We start from the raw sequence: 22,931 nt of genomic DNA on the forward strand, positions 1-22,931 counted from the left end.
CATGGCGTCAAGTGAGATTTTACCAGGAATGCCTCAAGGTCCGTTGCTCGACTTCGCGTGACGATCGCCGCCAGAAGCAGATGTACGCCGACTGGATGAGGGTAGCTAACCATTATGCGGAATTCATATGGAGGGTAAAAACTTCGAGAACTTCAACCACGTAAGAGGAAGAAAATTTCTACTGTTTCACCGCAAAATAACTTGCTAGTCCTTGGAGGAGCTGTCTTAGATGATAGTCACTGCGAAACCCTAGCCTTAGGTCCTAAATACTGTTTTAAGCCGAACCTGAAACCAATAGACGTTTTAAGTTTGCCGCGTACAATCACTAGACTTGTTCCTGAAGAAGAGCGTTCCCACTGCATTTCAGACTGCGTTGCTAGCATCAAGGGTTCTAATATGCATCTCAAGTGTTCTGATCCTATCCGGCCTTTGGTTAATTACTGTGCCGAGAAGAAACTCAGGCCAGTAATTTCAGATAAGGAAGAGTATTTTGTAATTATGCCAGACAGTTTGTTCTCAGAAAAAGCATTAACAGCTATAGAAAGGAATTTTAGGACGATAAAACTTAAGCCATCGGTAGTTAGGCAACGTGCTGTCGACCTTTTGTTAAGACATAATCTTCAGAGAATAGCTTCTAATGTGAACAAGGCTAAATCACTTACTTTAGAATTGTTTTTTTCAGCCAAAACACATAAGAACGAGATTCTGTTTCGAGCAATCGTTTCAGAGCAAGGCACCTGGCAAGTCGCTGTATCTACTTATTTGCAGAACTGCTTCACCTCTGAGTTTTTCAGACCCTTTTCGTATGCGTAATTCTCAGGCGCTAGTTCAGTTCCTCTCAGAGGAGAACCCCGGCTGTTGTAAGGCCTTTAGTATGGATATTGAAGACCTGTATTATTCTTTCCTTCATGAGGACTTGTTAAATTGTGTTAATGAATGTACTAACGAACAAGCGCACCAGACGGTTTTCAACGATAAATGTGGTGTTTCTACCGGGGCATTTCTAGAAATCCTTTCCATGTATTTAAAGTCGACGCTTGTAGGTTGGAAGGAAGGCGTTTATGTGCAGAAATCAGAAATATGTATTGGTTCTAAAGTTGCTCCGGTTCTTAGTGATTTATACCTCAGCAAGATTGACAATCTTTTGGAAGGCGCCTTAGGTAATTCGGTTATTAAGGTTCTTCGTTATGTGGACGATTATTTGATCTTTTGTAGTGGTGAGGACTTTGAAAAGGTGGTAACTTCCGTGAGCGAAAAATTTGAATTAAATGGAGGAGGGCTGAGCTTTACTAAAGAGGTGCCACAGAATAATGGAATACAATTTCTAGACATTTCCTTAACGTTCCAGAAGAACCCCGTGTGCTGGCAGTATTCTCCTAGATCTTCGAAACCGCTGTTAAATTTTTCGTCGAAGCACTCGAAGGTCGTAAAAAACGGCATCGCCATGTCTTGCCTTAAGTCAGCCCTCACCAAGTCGTGTGAGCACAAAATGAGTGATAGCTTTAACGCACAGCTTACGCGTCTTTTAGATGTAGGGTATCCCCGTGATGCCGTGGCCACGGTTGCTGAACGTTTAAAGAAGTCTATTGTGTTAAGTCCAAGCATGGTTGCAGAAAGCGATAGGAAGAAACGTGTCGTAGGTATACCGTACATTGATTGCGTATCTCACAGGCTAAAGAAAGTAGGAAGTAGATACGGCGTTAATGTTGTTTTCACGGCGGCCAATAAGCTAGGTAAGATATGTGCCGCTGTGCAGAGGAAGAATGAGCGAGTAAAAGACAAGAAGCGGACCGATATTTGTTTCGTAAAACACACCAACAAATTCACTGATTGCCGTACGAGTGTGGTGTATAAGGTCCCTTTAAGCTGCGGCCGCTTCTACGTAGGACAAACGGGCCGATGCATTAACCAGAGATTGTTGGAACATAAGAGATCGCTGACAGGAGGCACACCTTTTAATCTATCTTTGCATTGTCGAGATTGTAAGTGCACGCCAAAATTCGATGAATGCGCAGTGTTGTACCGCCATAGAAATGAAGAAACGCGCCTGATGATTGAAGCATGGCATATCGAGAATAGTGGTAGCGCATGCATGAGCCAATCGTCGATTAACTTGCATAAAGATGAAGTCAAATGCCTTAACAGTTATCTTCCACGTAGACCGCCACGCGTGCCGGATTGATGGGTTTGCCTGTTGCTTGGGCATGCGCCAGATGGGGTTTCGTGCCTTCTTTTTTTCAGCCGTTGTGCGTCTCTTCTGTTGTTAGTCGGCGTTTGTGGTGTCCTGACTTCTTTCTTGTGTCCGTGTTTGCACGCCCTGTCTTTTAACACGAAAGTGTTTTATGCCGGGGTCCACCAAGACTTCAGTGACGTATTTCCGTCACGGAAATGACGTCAAAAAATATACACAATCAGATGGCAAAGAAAAAAAGCTACCGTCAACGGGCATCGAACCCACGACCGCTCGGTCCGCAACAACAGATGCCGGACACGCTATCCACTGCGCCACGGTCACAGACTCTGAAGGCTTTACGAACGCGTCTTTTATATCTACCACTCTCCCGATCGGCGGGGTGGTGTTGACCTCTGGGAGTGCTAAGGTAAAGTAATTCTTAATTGTTGTGGCCTCCGCGACTAACACCTGCAACGCGTTTACGCGTCCGTCCCGTTCGGCGCGTTTTCGGTAGAAGTTGAATTTTGTCAGTGCCTTAACACTCCGCGAGGAGGCGATCTTTGCCCAAGCGTCGTAAAAGCGTCAGCGTCGGCGTCGCTTATAGCAACACGCTAATCCACACCAAACATAGCTCTGCGACGCGCGCCTGCCTCTCCATGGCTGTAACACTGCGTTCCCCGCTCACGCGCTCGCCCCGAAAAAAATCGCGGCCGGGCTACCGGGGCGGCGCGACGCGCTTTGCGTTTCCCTCTAGTGCGGCCGTGGTGTTCAATCACATTTTAACATGCCGCGGGATGGCGACCAAGTTCTGCGTCCAATATGCGACACTCTTCTGGCTATCACACCTCGTTCTCTGATTACGCTTTCACCGTTAACTACCACAGCTACCACAAGGGTTTGTTTAATCATTTAACATGGACTTTAGTCATCGGGATGGAGAGGTACCACCAATCATCAAAGTGGGTGCATCAACGTTAAACGGTGCTATAGCTGCCATACATCAATATACATTGTGCAAACTCTCTTATATCAATGTACAGTAAACATTCAGTTACTTCTGTAAGGGCACGCTTTACTTTCGTGTTATTCCGATTCCTACGACGGAGGGATCAACCATCTTTTTAGAATGAATACTTACGAACTAGCTCAGCTCTCTGTTATTCTAAGCCCCTTTATGTAGCTTTCACAGTTTAAGAAAAGGGGTTCGACTCATTAGAGATACCAGCAGTTTTAACCTCCCAGAGTCGACAAGCAGTAGCTAAAGTATACGTCAGTGATTTGGCCGACATCTACAAAGACTCCACAGTTACCTCACTTGCCCACAAAAAGCAACAAAATGATGATAAAAAAAGGAGTCCTACAAGGAGAAACAATATTTCAAAATTTTTCACTGCATCCTTAGAGGAAGTATATAGCTAGACTGCTAAGAAGCAGGAATCAATGTTCACGGAGAATATCTGAGCAATTTACAATGTGCAGATTACAAAGCAGTCTTCAGTAACAATGGAAACGAGTTGCAAAAAAATGAATGCAGGATAAGTTTTAAGGAATCGTTTTTCTTTGTTAGACACAATATTACATAGAAATAACAGACAATAATGCCAAGGAAAGTATAGGGGGCGTTAGTTGTAGTAATTAGGATATAAATGTGAAGAAAGTAAAGTGGACGAAAAGATAACTTGCCGCCGGCGGGGACCGGACCTGCGACCTTCGAATGACGTGTCCGATGTTGTACCACTGAGCTACGGCGGCGGTCATCCCCCCGTCCACCTTATAGGGTTTATATGTACAATAAACGTAGGAGTGTTAGTCAGCGCCGATCGCAGCCATGGCGGCGAGTGTGGAACACTCTTTTTCTGCCTTTTTGCCAACACGTAGCCAACACAAGTAAATCCTATTACTACAAATAACAGTCACTATACTTTCCTTCGCATCATTATATGTTAGTTCTATGTAATATTGCGTCTAACACAGACAAACAAGCCCTGAAAAGTAATATTTCCTGCATTCATAGCAAAGGTCTCGTTCTGGCAGACATGATGCCTTCAGGTAGTATGCGAGGAATTATTGGTCAGCTGCCAGCTCGTAAAAAGATCACGCGCTACGTGTTGCCAAAAAGGCAGAAAAAGAGTGTTCCACACAAGCCGCCATGGATACGATCGGCGCTGACTAACACTCCTACGTTTAATGCACATATAAACCCTATAAAGTGGACGGGGGATGACCGCCGCCGTAGCTCAGGGGTAGAGCATCTCACACGTTATTCGAAGGTCGCAGGTTCGGTCCCTGCCGGCGGCAAGTTATCTTTTCGTCGAGTTTATTTTCTTCACATTTATATACTAATTACTAAAATAACACCGCCTATACTTTCCTTGGCATTATTGTCTGTTAGTTCTATGTAAAAAATGAATGAGAAATAAACCTTGAACGTATCGATTTAGGCCTATAATGAATATGACGATGACAAAGATAATTCTGAGTAAGCAGGCACGATTGGAAGCCATACATTAAAGCGTACAATAACAGGTATACCTAAAACAAGTACTAACTGGAGAGCCTCACCACAAAAGGGAAATTTAGCGATGAATGGGCTGGAATGCCTGCCGAAGTCGTTTCAAATATTTCAGGAAGTCTGCCACTGTCATTAAAGCAAAATGTATACAACCACTGCATGCTGACACTTCTAACATATGGGGCTGAAGAATAGAGGATAGGAAAGCAACTATAAAAAAATCGGGGCCGCTAAACACTCTTGTGATGGAGAAATAAACTGGACTGAATAGTAGTGCAAAGACTGAGGAAGCGGCGGAGCCGGTGGCATTGCCGTCCTTCTTTCCCTCCTCGTCACCCTCACTTCCCTTTCCCACCCCTTGCTATATAAGGCTGTGCTTGTTCTCTGTCTTGTAGCTCTTTTCGTGTATGTTTCTTCCTATCTCTTTCTCTCTGTGTGTATTTATTTTTCTGTCTTTCTATTATTTTCTCTCTTTCTTTCCTTTTCTGTCTTTCTCTCTTTCTGTACTTTTTTTTCTCGCCTTCTATGCTTCCACTCTTTGTTCCCTTTCTTTCTCTCTTCCTCTTTCTCTGCACTACAGTTCTCTCGGCCATCAGAGTTGTTGCCCGGCCGGACCAATCGGCGGTCCTGGGAGCGGAGCAGAATAGGAGGACGAAGAGAGAGAGCGTTTATGATGATGATAGTTTTCAGATTCAGCGGGCACATTACGCCTCGCTAAACAGCTCCGCTGTCAATAGCTGTGGACCGCGCAATGGAACGAAAAATCATAGGAGTAATATAAAACATTAAGAGATCGGAGCAGGCTAGAACTGCAAAGGCAACAAACTGGTGTAACAGACATCCTAGCTGACATCAAGCGAAGGGAATTAAACTGGGCTGGCCAGGTCATGCGCAGGAGAGCCAACCGGCGGACAGTAAAAGCAACAGAATGGCTACCAAGGCATGGAAAACGAGGAAGGCAGGCGTTGGTAGGAATAAAATGGAATCAGCTCGCACAGAATACGCTCAACTCATTGGACAGACTTTTGGGATAGTTGGTTTGTTACGTTCATTGAAGCCATAGCGCCGATACGACAGGGACCACAGAAAGAGGACGGGAAAGAGAACGGGTCCCGTCCTCTCTCTGTGGTCCCTGCATTATCAGAGCTAGGGCTTCAATGATCATTGGGGGAGGCCTTCGCCTTTCATGGGGGTAAAACAGTCTGAAAATGCTGAGTAAGGCTCGCCATATTGTGCTCATTGGCTCCTTACCAGCTTTCTTTTTCTTTTTTCTAGTAAGTACTTACTCCGTAGTAGTATAACCCAGGTACCAGGGGTTTCAATTATTCTTATATTGTAATTTTGGTAAGAATTTTCCTCTTCACGCCGCTAGTCTTCAAGAGTGTGATGTGTGTGCCTTTGTGCGTGCGTGCTCTCCTTCTCTGTCTCTATCTTCAAAGCACCCCATCCCTTCCACCGTTTAGGGTAGGATACCGATCCTTGTTGACTGGTTGACATCTCTGCCTTTTGTTTCTTTCCTGTTCCTTCCTTCCTTCCTTCCTTGCTTCCTTCCTTCCTATATAATGTCTGGTCTTGAGGGTACCGATAGCTAAAAAATTGCACCATCTCCCGCTAAAGAGACCACGAGACGATGCGAAGCCGGAGCACTTCCACGATCGCGTTACGTTGGTGTTCGTGGGCATGCTACCGACCTCGCGTCGTGCAACGCGAAGAGGAACGCTACGCGCGTCGTGTCTTCCCGCTAGCCTGGCCGTTAATTCTCACAGGGCGAGCGGGGAACGTGGTCGACAGACGCGCGAAAGGGGGGGGGGGCAGTGTAGGAGAGGAGAGAGAGGGGGAGGGGACGCGCATGCGCTGGCGCTCATCGCGGCGTTGCGCAGGAGAGAATTTCGGCATGTCGAGCACGGGTTTCAGAGGAGGAGAGGAGAGGGTGGGCGAAGAGGGGGAAGGGGGAGAGGGGAAGCGGAGAGGGAGAGAAGGGGAGCGGAGAGGAGGCGGTTGGAGAGGGCTTGCGCAGGCGCAGTAAGCGTGGTCACGCCGCACACCACCACCACCACCACCGGTTTGAACTCCGCCATAAGATGCTTCGCATCTAAAAATCACAGCATATCCACGGAGTGAATGATGATGAGTGGGCGAAGCTGCGGAGGTTCATCGGTAAACCGTGAATCTTCCGTGAATTCTGCCCAGTACATCATCACCGACGTGAGATCAGGCGCGTTTATACTAAAGGTTCCATGAGAGTTATGACGACATGCAGCTCAATTTAATTTTACAAGTACGCTGTGAATTTTCATTGTTTAGAAAACCATTGCTTTAGAAAACATCTGGCGTCTTCTCGTTTTGATTTTAGAAAACATCTGGCGTCTTTCGTTGGTTTATTTCATCAATCAACGGCGTTTTGAACAAAATTTTTATTGTTTAATCACGCACAGGAGAAATCTCACCAGGCACTACCTTGGAGGTAAACAATGGCTGCTAATGGGAATGAGAGACAGAAGAAGTCGGCTTACACTTACACTTCTACTAACGTTTCCTACTGGAACATGCCAATGGCTGCTAATGGGGAATGAGGGACAGAAGCAATTGGGCTTTTAGTTAACGCGCACGCTGCGAATTTTTTATTGTTCAACAACGCACAGGAGAAATCTCCCACCGGCACCACCTTGGAGGTCAAGATCTGGTACTAGCGTTAAGACTGGTTACGCACTACGACGGGGACGAACGGGTGCCGCTTTAAGGAGCTTCGCCCCTAAAAGACCCTACGTTGCGAAAAAATGTACTATCGCGCTCAGTATGAGCTACACCACGCGAGCGCGTGGCCGACCGCTCTGCAAGGTTGTTCAGTGGCGCCGATCATGGCATATATTCGAGTTATCGGGAGAGAGTTTGGCTGTTCGAGCGAGCGCCCATCGCCCCCACTTGCTTTCCCCCTCGCCCTCGTTTTGCCCTGCGGTGATATCAGCTTCGAAAATGATAACTTCGAGGGTGAAAGCAAGCAAGCTGAGGCGATTCGCGCTCGCAGGGACAGCCAAACTCTCTGCCAGTAACTCGAAAATATGCCATAATCGGCGCAACTGTACAACCTTGCAGAGCGCTCGGCCACGCGCTCGCGTGATGTAGCTCATACTGAGCGTGATAGGACATCCTATCGGTGAGACGTAGATGTCACTGGCTTATAAAACGAAACAGATGGATCTATCTCAGCGCATAAAACTTTTTGTACGCATAGTTTCCGCTCTGATAAACAACAAAAGTCCACCGCAACCAAAATAGAGACGTAACTTGCCGAGATGTATTTTGGGGCCAGCTGGTTCATACTTGCAGAAAAACAGCGCCAGCGAAAACAAGGGGCCAGACGACAAGCAGGATACCTGAGCAGCAGGGGAGAGGCCCTGAGACAAGGGACCGACGAGGACTGGCGCTGACGAGCCTCAGCGCCAGTCTTCGTCCATACGGGTGCCTCTCCCGCGCTCTTCACGTACCTGCGGAATACCAACCAGCCCAGTCACACACCTTGACACGTACTTGTCGATCTTGTTCGTCCGGTCTTTGTTTTCGTTGGAGCTGTTTTACTGCATAATAATGGAGTGATTACACTTTCTCTGGCAAATACTAAACGTGCTTACCTCGCAGTTTGAAGTTCTCCACTGTATTCACAATGATATGGCCCGAAAGAATCTCGCCAGCGTAGTACATTTCTTTCTCAAGACGGATGTCAAACTCTCGGATGTAGTCCATGGTTCACAGCCTGAAATCAGCAGAAAGAGTAACGAGTAAGAGATAAGGTAAGAGATAACTATTCAGACATTTGATGTCTCCTTCATGCAAGTCCATCGACGGCGAGCTCATGCATGCGCTACCACTGTTATGCCAAGCCTCAACCATTAGATCCGCTTCTTCATTCCTCTACCTATATAAAACTGCGCATTTATCGAATTTCGGCGTACATGTACACTCTCCACAATGCAACGACAACTAGATGGGGATCAACTGTAGTAGGATTGATAGGCGGGCGAGTTGGAACTTATCCATCTTTGCGCAGCGCACGAAATTGACAAGGACACAAGAGAAGAGGACGGGACAAGCGCTGATCTTCAACTGAAAGATTTTATTTGAAAAGACAAATATATATATACAGAAACACACGTGCCACGCAAGATTACACTCGATCAATGAAACGGATTTCTTGCTCCGATAATGAGACTGATGGCTGACTTATACAAACACTATCGCACTTAGCCATGTGGTACGCCTCTGAAATCTCACGTGTGCGTTGATTATGATGGCGAGTGATGATGGACGTTTGCTCAAAGGAAGGCATGCACCCGCAATCCCGGCAGTGGCTGGCGAGGTGAGACGAAACACCCCCCTTCAAAGAATTCGCATGCTCGCGAATTCTTTGGGCAGGTGATAATGCCTGCTCAATCAGACATGTTAAGAAGTACACCGCGTGTTCAGAAGGGGTGGTATATAAGATTCCTTGTACCTGCGGGTCTGTCTACATCGGACAGACTGCCAGATGTATAAATGTTCGGCTGCGCGAGCATGCGAATTCTTTGAAGGGGGGTGTTTCGTCTCACCTCGCCAGCCACTGCCGGGATTGCGGGTGCATGCCTTCCTTTGAGCAAACGTCCATCATCACTCGCCATCATAATCAACGCACACGTGAGATTTCAGAGGCGTACCACATGGCTAAGTGCGATAGTGTTTGTATAAGTCAGCCATCAGTCTCATTATCGGAGCAAGAAATCCGTTTCATTGATCGAGTGTAATCTTGCGTGGCACGTGTGTTTCTGTATATATATATTTGTCTTTTCAAATAAAATCTTTCAGTTGAAGATCAGCGCTTGTCCCGTCCTCTTCTCTTGTGTCCTTGTCAATTTCGTGCGCTGCGCAAAGATAGATGGGGATCCTTCGGTTAGCGGCCTCCTATGCTCCAATAATCTCAGGATAACACAGCGGCCCGTCTGTCCCACGTAGAAGCGGCCGCAGCTAGAAGGAACCGTACACACCGCACATGTACAGCAATTGGTGAATTTTTTGGCGAAAAACAATGTTAGTCCGCTACTTGTCTATTATTCGCTCATTCTTCCTCTGCGCAGCGGCACAAATCTTGCGCAGATTATTGGTAGCTGTAAAAACAACGTTACTGCCATATCTATTTCCTACTTTCTTTAGCCTGTGACATACGCAATGTATGAAAGGAATACCTGCGACACCTTTTTTTCTACTGCATTCTGCGAACACGTTCGGACTTGACAAAACGGCCTTCCTTAAACGATCAGCGACACTGGCCACCGAGACGCGAGGATAACCTAGATCTAAAAATTCGTAACCTGTGCATTGAAGCTGGCAATCGTTTTGTCCTCACACCACTTCCTGAGAGAGGATTTAAAGGGACCGACAACTAGTCACAACGTGTGATAAGATCCTGGTAAAAAAGCCGGCAGATCCTACGCATTGTGGGAATCGATGTAATGCGAAGCAGACAGCAACGAGCTGCATACATCGTCTTGTATGTCACTAAGGAAAATGCGTGTCGTGGTTTTCATGTTAACTCCCATTATTTATGTTCGTCACACAGTAACGTCGCGCAATACCAACTTCGGGGTAGATCAAGCTAGCGAATCGGCCGCCAGCGCACCATGAGCGTGGTACGTAAGCCATGCTGGACATGACATGTGTGTCATGACTTTCATATTAACTCGTGTTATTTATGCTCGCCACACAGTCACGTCGCAAGATACCAGTTTTGGTGTATATCAAGCTAGCGAAACGGCCGCCAGCGCACCATGAGCGTGGCACGTAAGTCATGCTGTACATGACATGCCTGTCATAATTTTCATGTTAACTCGTGTTTTTATGTTCGTCACACAGTCACGTCGCGCAATGCCAATTCCGGGCTAGATCAAGCTAGCGAAACGGCCGCCAGCGCACCATGAGCGTGGCACGTAAGTCATGCTGTACATGACATGCCTGTCATGATTTTCATGTTAACACGTGTTATTTATGTTTGTCACACAGTCACGTCGCGAGATACCAATTTTGGTGTATATCAAGCAAGCGAAACGGCCGCCAGCGCACCATCAGCGTGGCACGTAAGTCATGCTGTACATGACATGCGTGGCATGATTTTCATGTTAACTAGTGTTACTTATGTTCGTCACACAGTCACGTCGCGAGATACCAATTTTGGTGTATATCAAGCTAGCGAAAACCAGCACCCCATGAGCGTGGCACGTAAGTCATGCTGTACATGACATTCCTGTCATGATTTTCATGTTAACTAGTGTTATTTATGTTCGTCACACAGTCACCTCGCGAGATACCAATTTTGGTGTATATCAAGCTAGCGAAACGGCCGCCAGCGCACCATGAGCATGGCACGTAAGTCATGCTGTACATGACATGCGTGTCATGATTTTCATGTTAACTCGTGTTTTTATGTTCGCCACACAGTCACGTCGCGCAATGCCAATTCCGGGCTAGATCAAGCTAGCGAAACGGCCGCCAGCGCACCATGAGCGTGGCACGTAAGTCATGCTGTACATGACATTCCTCTCATGATTTTCATGTTAACTCGTGTTATTTATGTTCGTCACACAGTCACGTCGCGAGATACCAATTTTGGTGTATATCAAGCTAGCGAAACGGCCGCCAGCGCACCATGAGCATGGCACGTAAGTCATGCTGTACATGACATGCGTGTCAGGATTTTCATGTTAACTCGTGTTTTTATGTTCGCCACACAGTCACGTCGCGCAATGCCAATTCCGGGCTAGATCAAGCTAGCGAAACGGCCGCCAGCGCACCATGAGCGTGGCACATAAGTCATGCTGTACATGACATGCCTGTCATGATTTTCATGTTAACTCGTGGTGTTATTTATGTTCGTCACACAGTCACATCACGCAATACCAATTTCGAGGTAGATCAAGCTAGCGAAACGGCCTCCAGTGCACCATGAGCGTGGCATGTAAGTCATGCTGTACATGACATGCGTGTCATGATTTTCATGTTAACTCGTGTCATTTATGTTCGTCACGCAGTCACGTCACAACATACCAAGTTTGGTGTATATCAAACTAGCGAAACGGCCGCCAGCGCACCATGAGCGTGGCATGTAAATCATGCTGTACATGACATGCGTGTCATGATTTTCATGTTATAACTTGTCACTTATATTCGTCATACAGTCATGTTACGCCATAGGCTAGATAGATAGATAGATAGATAGATAGATAGATAGATAGATAGATAGATAGATAGATAGATAGATAGATAGATAGATAGATAGATAGATAGATAGATAGATAGATAGATAGATACGCTCAATGTCGCAGAAGTTCGCTAAGAAATGCTTCGCATTTAAAATGAAAAGACAGTAAAATATAGTGACAGATTCCAGCATCCTTTTCGCGCTGTCGGTAGGATTTATATTTTTAAATCGTGTTTAAAAGTAACAAAACAGGTATGTCGCGCAGCCTAGCGGAATAGCCTTGAAGCTGGTTTACGGAGTCGATCACTTTTTGCTGTACGTAGTCACGTAGTCCCATGCTGTCATCCGCGCCATAATAAGTCCTGAAAATTAGAATATACGTGTATATTATCTATCCCCGCTCTATTTTGTGCTGCTTCCGAGGCAAAAGGAGTTGCACGGTGACAAGCGGCGCTGCCTTTGCGGTAACCAGTGGAACATGTCGAGCCACGGCGCACGCATGCGGATGCGCGTACGCGGATGCCGCCGCGCACATGCGATGCGGATGTCGGTTTTTCTTAACGCCCTCGCATTTAAACTGCCGATGTGAGTTCTCGCCTTTCCTGGGTAGATAAGAACTGTCGATCAACTGTGGCGCACATAGGCTTGCGCAGGGTTCCCCATTAGGGGGGGGGGGGGCAAACGTTCATCGCAGCGCCCCCCAGCCTACTAAGTCAATGTATGGGGCAGATTTTGCGCCCCCCCCCCCTCCCCGCATTCCGCGGCCCGTGGTATACGGGTATGTGCCACACGTGTCTGGAGGAAAGGGTTTGGCGATGTAGGCGACAGGATTTTCAAGTTGGAGTAAAGCTCTCATTTGGGCTAGTTGGTGCACAGGTGAACACATAGTGTAGGGTTGCGCGAAAGAACAAGGACGAAGGGAAGTGGACAGGACGGGCGCAAAACTTCAACTGAATAAACGGAAGGCCAAGGCCGTTAAAAAGTTTGAATCCACATCTGCCTGACACGTGCCTAAAAACCGAGCAAATATAAGAACCAAGAAAAGCGGAAAACTAAGAGCAACAAAAATTTTGAAACCATATCTAAGGTCCACCGCGCAGACGCCAACCTGCAAACATGTGGTGATAGTGATATGTGGGTAGAGTATGATCAGTAACATGCGCTGAAGTAGCAAACAAGAAAATAACAAACAAATGAACGTCTGATTACATAAAACCATCTAAAAATTGCTGCTCCTTCGGGAGCAATGTCAGTGAAGGCATGCTAACGCAATTGTCGCTTCGCGCAATGAAGAAGGCCTCTATTAATTCCCTTTCCATCTTGTCATTAGACTTGTACAATATTCGGGTCTCCTTTAGTTTCGGCGAACAACCACATCTCCTACAGTGTAAATCGAGATGGCCTCCGGTGTGGGAGCGCACAGCTACACGGTGCTCTCGCGCCCTCTCATTGAAGCAGCGTCCCGTCTGTCCAATGTAGCACTGGCCACAGGACAAGGGGATTTCATATACCACACCTGTTACGCACACTACAGCGGGATCAACATGCCACTTACTACACGGCACGCGCAAACCTTTGTGCATCATGGAACATACTTTTGCCAACTTGCACGGAGCCGAAAAAACCGTTTTTACCTTCCTGATGTTGACCGTCCTGTCCACTTCCCTTCGTCCTTGTTCTTTCGCGCAACCCTACACTATGTTTTCAAGTTGCGATGTCATGACCACACAGTTATATTCGTCAAACGTTCCTACACTCCCACGCCAATTTTGGTCTACACCAAATTAAGGAGGCGATCACGGGAGCACCCATGTGTTGGCGGATAGATAGAAACGGGCAGGAGAGCACAAAGCCGTAGATAGATAGATAGATAGATAGATAGATAGATAGATAGATAGATAGATAGATAGATAGATAGATAGATAGATAGATAGATAGATAGATAGATAGATAGATAGATAGATAGATAGATAGATAGATAGATAGATAGATAGATAGATAGATATGTTCAAACCCGCAGAAACAAGCAGCTAACGCAACGAGTCGACGAGCTGGAACAATATAGCCGTTTGAATAAATTAGAGCTTAAGGGCCTCCTGTCAGTCGGCAATGCTGATGATGTCATAGGAAGAGCCACTTTGTGCTGCTGGCATTGACGCATGTCACAAGATAGCGACAAGAGTAACGGGCGAGAGCAACATTATCGTTCGTTTCGTGCGCCGCGATAAGCGACAGGCAATTCTTGCGAAAGCTAGAAAACGTGAGATCACAAACGAGATGCTGGGACTTCCTGGATCTGATCGGGTGTATGTTAACGAGCATTTAACCCGTGTTAATAAGCAACTATTGACAGCCACCATTGCCCGCAAGAAAGAAATGCCATGGAAATTCGTTTGGACGAGCGAGGTCAAGATTTTCGCCAGACAGAAGGGATCTTCCCATGCCATTAGGATTGCCGATGAGGGTGATTTGTGCTAAATATCACAATAGCTGCATCATTTTTCGCTTAAGCGATCATGGCAGTGTTTCAAATGCCGACTTTTTCTGTATACAACCGTGAGTATTTTAACGGTAAATTCTATAACCGGCAGCAAGAAGCACCTTAAGAAGCAGCAGTATGTTCCGAGACTTGGTTGCTAACACATGCTGACCGTCTTCATTTCAAAACCTACGCCTACAACGGTCTCCTACGTCCCAGTGGAAGAGGTGGAGGCCTTGCCATATATGTTAAATGCTGCTACCCTCACTCTGTTCTTGAGGACTGCTCAATAATAAGTCCCAGTGTTGAATGTTTGACTGTATCACTGCCCAATGTAATCGTTGCGGCAATTTCACGCTTATTTCCACCGACTGGAAATAAGCGTCAGTTTCTCGATCTTGAAAGTTGGCTTGAAAACTTGAATTCTACCACTTTTCCTCGTAGAGCATGTAGCGCGAAAATTACGGGCACACAAGAAAGCAACATAAACACGAGACAAGCGCTAACTTCAAGCTGAAATGTATTCTCAGAATCCACGCCTATTTACAAACCAGCAGAGATCAAAACAGCGCATCGTCACCCAAGAACGTACATCGTAATCCACAATAAATAGTATGACAACATCTTGATCTGCTCTTACACCAAAAATGATACAAGCAAAAATATAACGCAGCCAAGATAAGCTAAAAATTGAACGCGAGCGATTCAAGTACACGTGCTCAAACTAGAGACTTTTATCGCGCGGAAAGCGTAGGTGCCAGGTTAGCTGTAAGGAACGCTAACTCACAAGGGTGTAGGCTCAAGGAAGGCTGGCTGACACAATCGAGATCGTTCTTTTGAATCAAAAATGCTTCCACGATCTCTCTGGACACCTTATTACGGTTTCGGTACACCACTGTTGTGTCAGTTAAAAGCGGCTGGCAGCCGCACTGCCGACAATGCATCGCGAGATGCGAGTATGGTGAACCTTTGAGAGAGCTGAAATGCTCTCTGAGTCTAATGTTCAAACACCTGCCCGTCTGGCCAATGTATTTACGTCCGCATGAAAAAGGAATGCAATAAACAACATTGCAGGTGCAAGAAACAAGGTACGGACTATGGGACGGGGACATAGACAAGAGGCACACAGGACCCCCGTCCCAGAGCGCTCGTATGTCCGTATCATGTATGAACCAACTTGCCCAAACACAAGTCTTGCTAAGCAAGAAACAAAACGCATACCATGCTTAATGGTACAACTAGCCTTTTTGGGGTCCTCCTTCCTGCACATGCGCCTCTGCAATCTTGGACAAATGGCACCCACCTTGTTTTTTGCGGTGAAAACAATGTCAACATCATGACGCGACGCCACCTTTTTCACGCGATGAGATAGCCCATGGATGTATGGTATGACCGCGAAATGTTTTTTGCCTAACGTACGTACCTTTGGTGCACACACTGCTCCTGCTTTTACGGCCTTTAAACATTTGAAGCTGGCAGCAGTAATGACAGCTTCTGGGTACCCAGCTTTCCGAAGCTTGCTAACCTGCCCATTCACACTCTGTGCTATCATATGTTCACAGGATTTCTTCAATGCTGAGTGTATGCAGGAAAAAGCGATACCTTGCTTGATAAGCTTCGAATGGGAGGAATTAAAGCTGAGCAGGGCTTTCGCAGAACGAGGCATGTATTGCCAGCATACATGCGAGCCCCCCAACGTTATGCGCAAGTCTAGGAACTGAATTACATTGTCTTTTGGTGTCTCAACCGAAAAATCAAACCTTGGCCATGCTCGTTGATCACCTTAAGCACCTCAACTACCTTGTGGGCGAAATTTGGCGCATGAACGAAAATGAGGTAGTCATCCACGTACCTAATGATTTTATGGGTCACGCCACAAAGCTGGCTGTTAATGGTTCTGTCCACCTTAGCCAAAAATACGATGAATTCTTACAAACTGAACGATGAATTCAAAATGAACGATGAATTCTTACAAACTCGCCCAGATTTCCGTTCTCGTAATACCACTCTTCCATTCTACCACTCTACCATCCTTCCGACCCAAAGGGAAGGCGTGGCGCTCTGCCTGAGTCCGCAGGGTCGGCGAAAAGGGGAGGCGCTGGTCCGCTTCGAGAACAGCGAGCATCGAGACAAGGCACTCAAGAGGCACAAGCACCACATCGGCCAGCGGTACATCGAGGTGTACCGGGCCACGGGCGAGGACTTCGTCAACGTCGCCGGAGGTAACAACAACGAAGCGCATTCCTTCCTGTCTCGAGGTGGACAAGTGATTGTGCGCACGCGCGGTCTACCTTACGACTGCACCGCTAAACAAGCGGTGGAGTTCTGGTGTCGTCGGGAGACGGCAGCGAGGGCTCGGAGCCGCACACGAGCTGCCCGGTGATGGACGACGAGGACGGCGTGCTGTTCGTGCACCAGCTCGACATAAATGTATTGCTCACTTGATGAGTTAATTGAGGCACATGCCGTTTCGCAAAACGAACGCTTGTCGGGGTCTAAGACTGGTCGACAAATCCTCGAGTCGCTTGGCATCCGATACCACACTCAGCAGGGAGAAAAAGCGGATGTTCCTGCCTCGATTCGTGACCGCCTAATTGTTCCGCCGCTTCCTAGGGATATGCACCCGACGCACCACGTCGGGCGCCGTAACCAGCGAGCTAGTGACCTTCAAAAGAAGTACGGCACTAGCGATGAAGTTGTGTACGTAGATGCCGCGAGATATGGGGACGGGAGAGACGCACACGCCGCTGCGGTCCTTGACCGTACGGGCAAATGCCTCACGAGCGCCACGGTGACCACGGGACATACGGAGGCGGCCGAAGAAGCCGCGATAGCACTAGCAATCGCCACGGTGCCGAATGCTACGATCGTAATCGGCGACTCGCAGGCGGCAATCCGCGGCTTCGCGCGCGGCCGCGTCTCGCGGGAAGCGGCCCGCATCCTTAAAATGTGCGGTGATTGTGACTCAGCGTCGCGATTGCCACCACAAAATTCAACAGTCTTCCTCCTTTGGACCCCGGCACACACCGACGTCCTGTTGCGGGCAACGAGGCGGCCCACGCCACGGCTCGAGGTCTCACTCGCCGAGCCGCGGCACATTCCGTGGCCACCGCCTCCACTCCCGAGAACGGGGCTTCTGATCTGCCGGATACGAGACACTTCGACATATGCATAACGTTAAGCGCAATACTGAATCGACGAGGACGGGACAGGGAGTGACACACACACAAGCGCTAACTTTCAACAATGCTTTATTGTGAGCCGGATCACTGCATAAATACATGAAAATTGCGGACATCAGGCATGCGCAAATGTGAAGGATCTAGAAATGACAATTCTTTTTTGGACAATGATAATGAAGGTGCGCTGACACAATCTTGGCCTAACTCGTGTATGGTGGCTGATTCAACTATCAACCGCGTGGTCTCATCTTTGTGCGTGCGTACGACAGAGCACTCATGAAAAGCAGGCGAACACCCACACGTGCTGCAATGCGCGGTTAACAAACCATCGCCACCCTTCTTTACATTGTTTTTGTGTTCTCTAAGCCTGTCGTTAAGGCAGCGCCCTGTCTGCCCCACGTAGAACTTCCCACACGAAAGGGGGAGCTTGTACACGACCCCTTCTTTGCATTCCACGTGGCGAACTCTGTGATTTTTTACGCAGCCGCGCGCTTTGTGAGCAGTTGGGTTGCTGAGCCTGCACAGCTTTCCCAGCTTGTTTGGAGCCGTAAAAGCGACGCCAATGTTTGCTCGAGCGCCCACTTTTTTTAAGTTGTGGGAAATCTTGTGAAGGTATGGCATGACAGCGAACCTCTTGCGGGAATTCTCACCTGCGGCGGCGTTCTGTTGGCGACTTGAAGGCTTTTTGAGCAGGGATTCTGCCACTGACACCAGAAGGTGGTCAGGGTAGCCTGCTTGTGCGAGGCGAGCCTTTTGGCGATCAAGACTGGTTGTCATTAAATGGCGGCATGATTTGTTTATAGCGTTGTCAAGGCAGTGCCTGACGACGCTCCTCTTGACTAATTTCGAGTGGGATGACGAAAACGGCAGCAAAGGTTTGTTTCCCCTTGGATCATACAACCAGCACGTGTGTGTGTCGTGAAAATACAATCGAACATCTAAAAACTTAAGGGAACCGTTCTCTCCCGGGACTTCGTGAGTAAGCTGCAATGGCTCTAGGCAGTCACGGACAAGTGTGAGTAGGTTAGAAACTTCCGATTCAAATGAACCTTTGTCACAATTCATTAAAAACAGGTAGTCGTCAACGTATCTAAAACATTTAAAAACACTAGTCCCAGTGAAATGCGTCTGCAGGGTTCTGTTGAGGCTACCTAAAAACAAGTCGCTTAATATGGGCGCGATACAGGACCCTATACAGATGCCTTGCTTCTGGATAAAAGGCTTTCCGTCCCAAAGGATGTAAGTGGAATCCAGGTAAGTAGCTAAAAGGTCTAAGAAGTTTCTAGACGAAATGCCAGAAGCGTCCTTAAAATCTATCCAGCCGAACTGAACTAGAGCCCTCTTGATACATTCGAGCAAGGCAGTGCGGGGCAACGAGTAGTAGAGGTCTTTGATATCAATAGATATGGCACACAGCCCTTCGTTAGTCCGGGGGGCAATAGCGTCCAAGACGTCTTGCGACTTTTTTATGAGGAACGGGTCATTTACTTCTAGTAACTTCAGCTTTTCTTGAAGGAACGTTGCTAAGGCCTTCTGCCACGTGCCTATCTCGGAGACTATTACTCGTAGGGGTGTTTCTGGCTTATGTGTCTTTGCGCTAAAAAATATCTCGAGATGGTCCTTCTTGCATTTACCGAACTTTGTCAGCACACTATCTAATCTAAGCTTTTCACACAAGTCTTTTGCCCTTTTCTTGACAGCGGAAAGGCGTACATCCTCGCGGCAAACAAGTACGTCAGATATGGCTTTATTAGCCTTGGAAAGGTACAGGTCGTGGGACATTAACGCGAATCCTCCCTCCTTATCCGCGGTTAAAAGGCATAACGAATTGTCCTTGAGAAAGGAAATGACGCGTTGTACAGGAATTTTTGAAGATGTCTGCTTACATCGGGTTATTACGTCGACTCCTTCCGAGCAGACATCTTCAAAAATTCCTGTACGACTCCTTCCGAGCAGACATCTTCAAAAATTCCCGATGTAAGCAGACATCTTCAAAAATTCCTGTACAACGCGTCATTTCCTTTCTCAAGGACAATTCGTTATGCCTTTTAACCGCGGATAAGGAGGGAGGATTCGCGTTAATGTCCCACGACCTGTACCTTTCCAAGGCTAATAAAGCCATATCTGACGTACTTGTTTGCCGCGAGGATGTACGCCTTTCCGCTGTCAAGAAAAGGGCAAAAGACTTGTGTGAAAAGCTTAGATTAGATAGTGTGCTGACAAAGTTCGGTAAATGCAAGAAGGACCATCTCGAGATATTTTTTAGCGCAAAGACACATAAGCCAGAAACACCCCTACGAGTAATAGTCTCCGAGATAGGCACGTGGCAGAAGGCCTTAGCAACGTTCCTTCAAGAAAAGCTGAAGTTACTAGAAGTAAATGACCCGTTCCTCATAAAAAAGTCGCAAGACGTCTTGGACGCTATTGCCCCCCGGACTAACGAAGGGCTGTGTGCCATATCTATTGATATCAAAGACCTCTACTACTCGTTGCCCCGCACTGCCTTGCTCGAATGTATCAAGAGGGCTCTAGTTCAGTTCGGCTGGATAGATTTTAAGGACGCTTCTGGCATTTCGTCTAGAAACTTCTTAGACCTTTTAGCTACTTACCTGGATTCCACTTACATCCTTTGGGACGGAAAGCCTTTTATCCAGAAGCAAGGCATCTGTATAGGGTCCTGTATCGCGCCCATATTAAGCGACTTGTTTTTAGGTAGCCTCAACAGAACCCTGCAGACGCATTTCACTGGGACTAGTGTTTTTAAATGTTTTAGATACGTTGACGACTACCTGTTTTTAATGAATTGTGACAAAGGTTCATTTGAATCGGAAGTTTCTAACCTACTCACACTTGTCCGTGACTGCCTAGAGCCATTGCAGCTTACTCACGAAGTCCCGGGAGAGAACGGTTCCCTTAAGTTTTTAGATGTTCGATTGTATTTTCACGACACACACACGTGCTGGTTGTATGATCCAAGGGGAAACAAACCTTTGCTGCCGTTTTCGTCATCCCACTCGAAATTAGTCAAGAGGAGCGTCGTCAGGCACTGCCTTGACAACGCTATAAACAAATCATGCCGCCATTTAATGACAACCAGTCTTGATCGCCAAAAGGCTCGCCTCGCACAAGCAGGCTACCCTGACCACCTTCTGGTGTCAGTGGCAGAATCCCTGCTCAAAAAGCCTTCAAGTCGCCAACAGAACGCCGCCGCAGGTGAGAATTCCCGCAAGAGGTTCGCTGTCATGCCATACCTTCACAAGATTTCCCACAACTTAAAAAAAGTGGGCGCTCGAGCAAACATTGGCGTCGCTTTTACGGCTCCAAACAAGCTGGGAAAGCTGTGCAGGCTCAGCAACCCAACTGCTCACAAAGCGCGCGGCTGCGTAAAAAATCACAGAGTTCGCCACGTGGAATGCAAAGAAGGGGTCGTGTACAAGCTCCCCCTTTCGTGTGGGAAGTTCTACGTGGGGCAGACAGGGCGCTGCCTTAACGACAGGCTTAGAGAACACAAAAACAATGTAAAGAAGGGTGGCGATGGTTTGTTAACCGCGCATTGCAGCACGTGTGGGTGTTCGCCTGCTTTTCATGAGTGCTCTGTCGTACGCACGCACAAAGATGAGACCACGCGGTTGATAGTTGAATCAGCCACCATACACGAGTTAGGCCAAGATTGTGTCAGCGCACCTTCATTATCATTGTCCAGAAAAGAATTGTCATTTCTAGATCCTTCACATTTGCGCATGCCTGATGTCCGCAATTTTCATGTATTTATGCAGTGATCCGGCTCACAATAAAGCATTGTTGAAAGTTAGCGCTTGTGTGTGTGTCACTCCCTGTCCCGTCCTCGTCGATTCAGTATTGCGCTTAACGTTATGCATATGTCGCACCAACAAGGCCAAAGATCCACCCTTGCACACTTCGACAGACACGCAGCAACAACACGGACCACAATGGTCGTGGGGTGATCGTCTCATCACGTTCCGAGAGATTACCCAACACTACAGACTGGAAAGGCGTAAGTTCCCGCCACCGCATGACAAATTAAACAGGCACGATGCTGTAAGCTATCGCTTACTACAAACCCACTCTTACGCCAGCCCGCTCATCTTACGCCACTGCTACCCGCACTTATACACTACGGATCTATGTAAAACATGCGGGCACAGAGCCACGCTGCGCCACATGATCTGGGAATGCGCCGGCGACAACTGTCGAGAAACGCCCGCCGTTCGCGATGCGCCTATGGCTGCTGCCAATAGCAGGCAACAGGAAGCCTCGAGCTCACTCGTTCCCGCCGCCGTCCCGGCTGCGGGAGCCGCGGGGGACTTTCTCCGTCGGCGACGCCGCCGCTGGGAAGCGGCGCTCACAAGCTCGGAGCTCAACGACCAGCTCTGGGCCGTCCGGCAGGCTGAAGATGCTGCCCGAGTTCAAGGACTCAGCGCCGCCATCTGAGGCCACCAAGACCAAACTGCCGGCCAAGTGTTAATAAAGTTTCTTCTCTCTCTCTACGTTAACATAAATTTATTGCTCTACGATCCGAGCACTACCGGTTTCAACAGTGTTATTTCATTCTAAAAAGCAGGGCGTGCGAACACGGACACAAGAAAGAAGTCAGGACACCACAAACGCCGACTAACAACTGAGGAGACGCACAACGGCGGAAAAGAAAGAAGGCACGAAAACGTACCTGCGCATTCCCATGCAACAGGCGAACCTATCAATCCGGCACGCGTGGGGAAGATAACTGTTAAGCCATTTGATTTCATATTTATTCAACTTAATCGACGGTTGGCTCACGCATGCGCTACCACTATTCTCGATATGCCATGCTTCAATCATCAGGCGCGTTTCTTCATTTTTATGCCGGTACAACACTGCGCATTCATCGAATTTTGCCTTGCACTTACAATCTCGGCAATGTAAAGATAGATTAGAAGCTTAGCCTCCTGTTAGCGATCTCTTATGTTCCAACAATCTGGTTAATGCATCGGCCCGTCTGTCCTACGTAGAAGCGGCCGCATCTGAAAGGGACCTTATACTTGTGCGGCAATCACTGAATTTGTTGGTGTGTTTTACGAAACAGATATTGGTCCGTTTCTTGTCTTTTACTCGCTCATTATTCCTCTGCATAGCGGTACATATCTTACCTAGGTTGTTGGCAGCCGTGAAAACAACATTAACGCCGTGTCTACTTCTTCCTTTCTTTGGCCTACGAGATCCGCAATGAATGTACGGTATACCTACGACACGTTTAATCCTATAGCTTTCTGCAACCATGCTCGGACTTACCATAATGAACTTCTTTAAATGTTCAGCGACAGTGGCCACTGCATCACGAGGATAACCTACATCTAAAAGACGCG

At 47.5% G+C, this 22,931-nt stretch overlaps 1 protein-coding gene across 1 annotated transcript in view; it reads right to left on the reverse strand.

The window, feature by feature from the left end:
• The window catches only part of LOC119404005 (arrestin domain-containing protein 3), a 518,482-nt gene that overhangs the window by 357,155 nt on the left and 138,396 nt on the right, over positions 1–22,931 (reverse strand). The window contains exon 2 of the mRNA XM_037670636.2: positions 8,315–8,436. Coding sequence (XP_037526564.2) covers positions 8,315–8,426 — 112 coding nt within the window. The 5' untranslated portion in view covers positions 8,427–8,436. The remainder of the gene's footprint in view (positions 1–8,314; positions 8,437–22,931) is intronic.

Source organism: Rhipicephalus sanguineus, chromosome 9 (genome assembly GCF_013339695.2).
Source record: "Rhipicephalus sanguineus isolate Rsan-2018 chromosome 9, BIME_Rsan_1.4, whole genome shotgun sequence".
In the NCBI taxonomy this organism is placed as follows: Eukaryota; Metazoa; Arthropoda; class Arachnida; order Ixodida; family Ixodidae; genus Rhipicephalus; species Rhipicephalus sanguineus.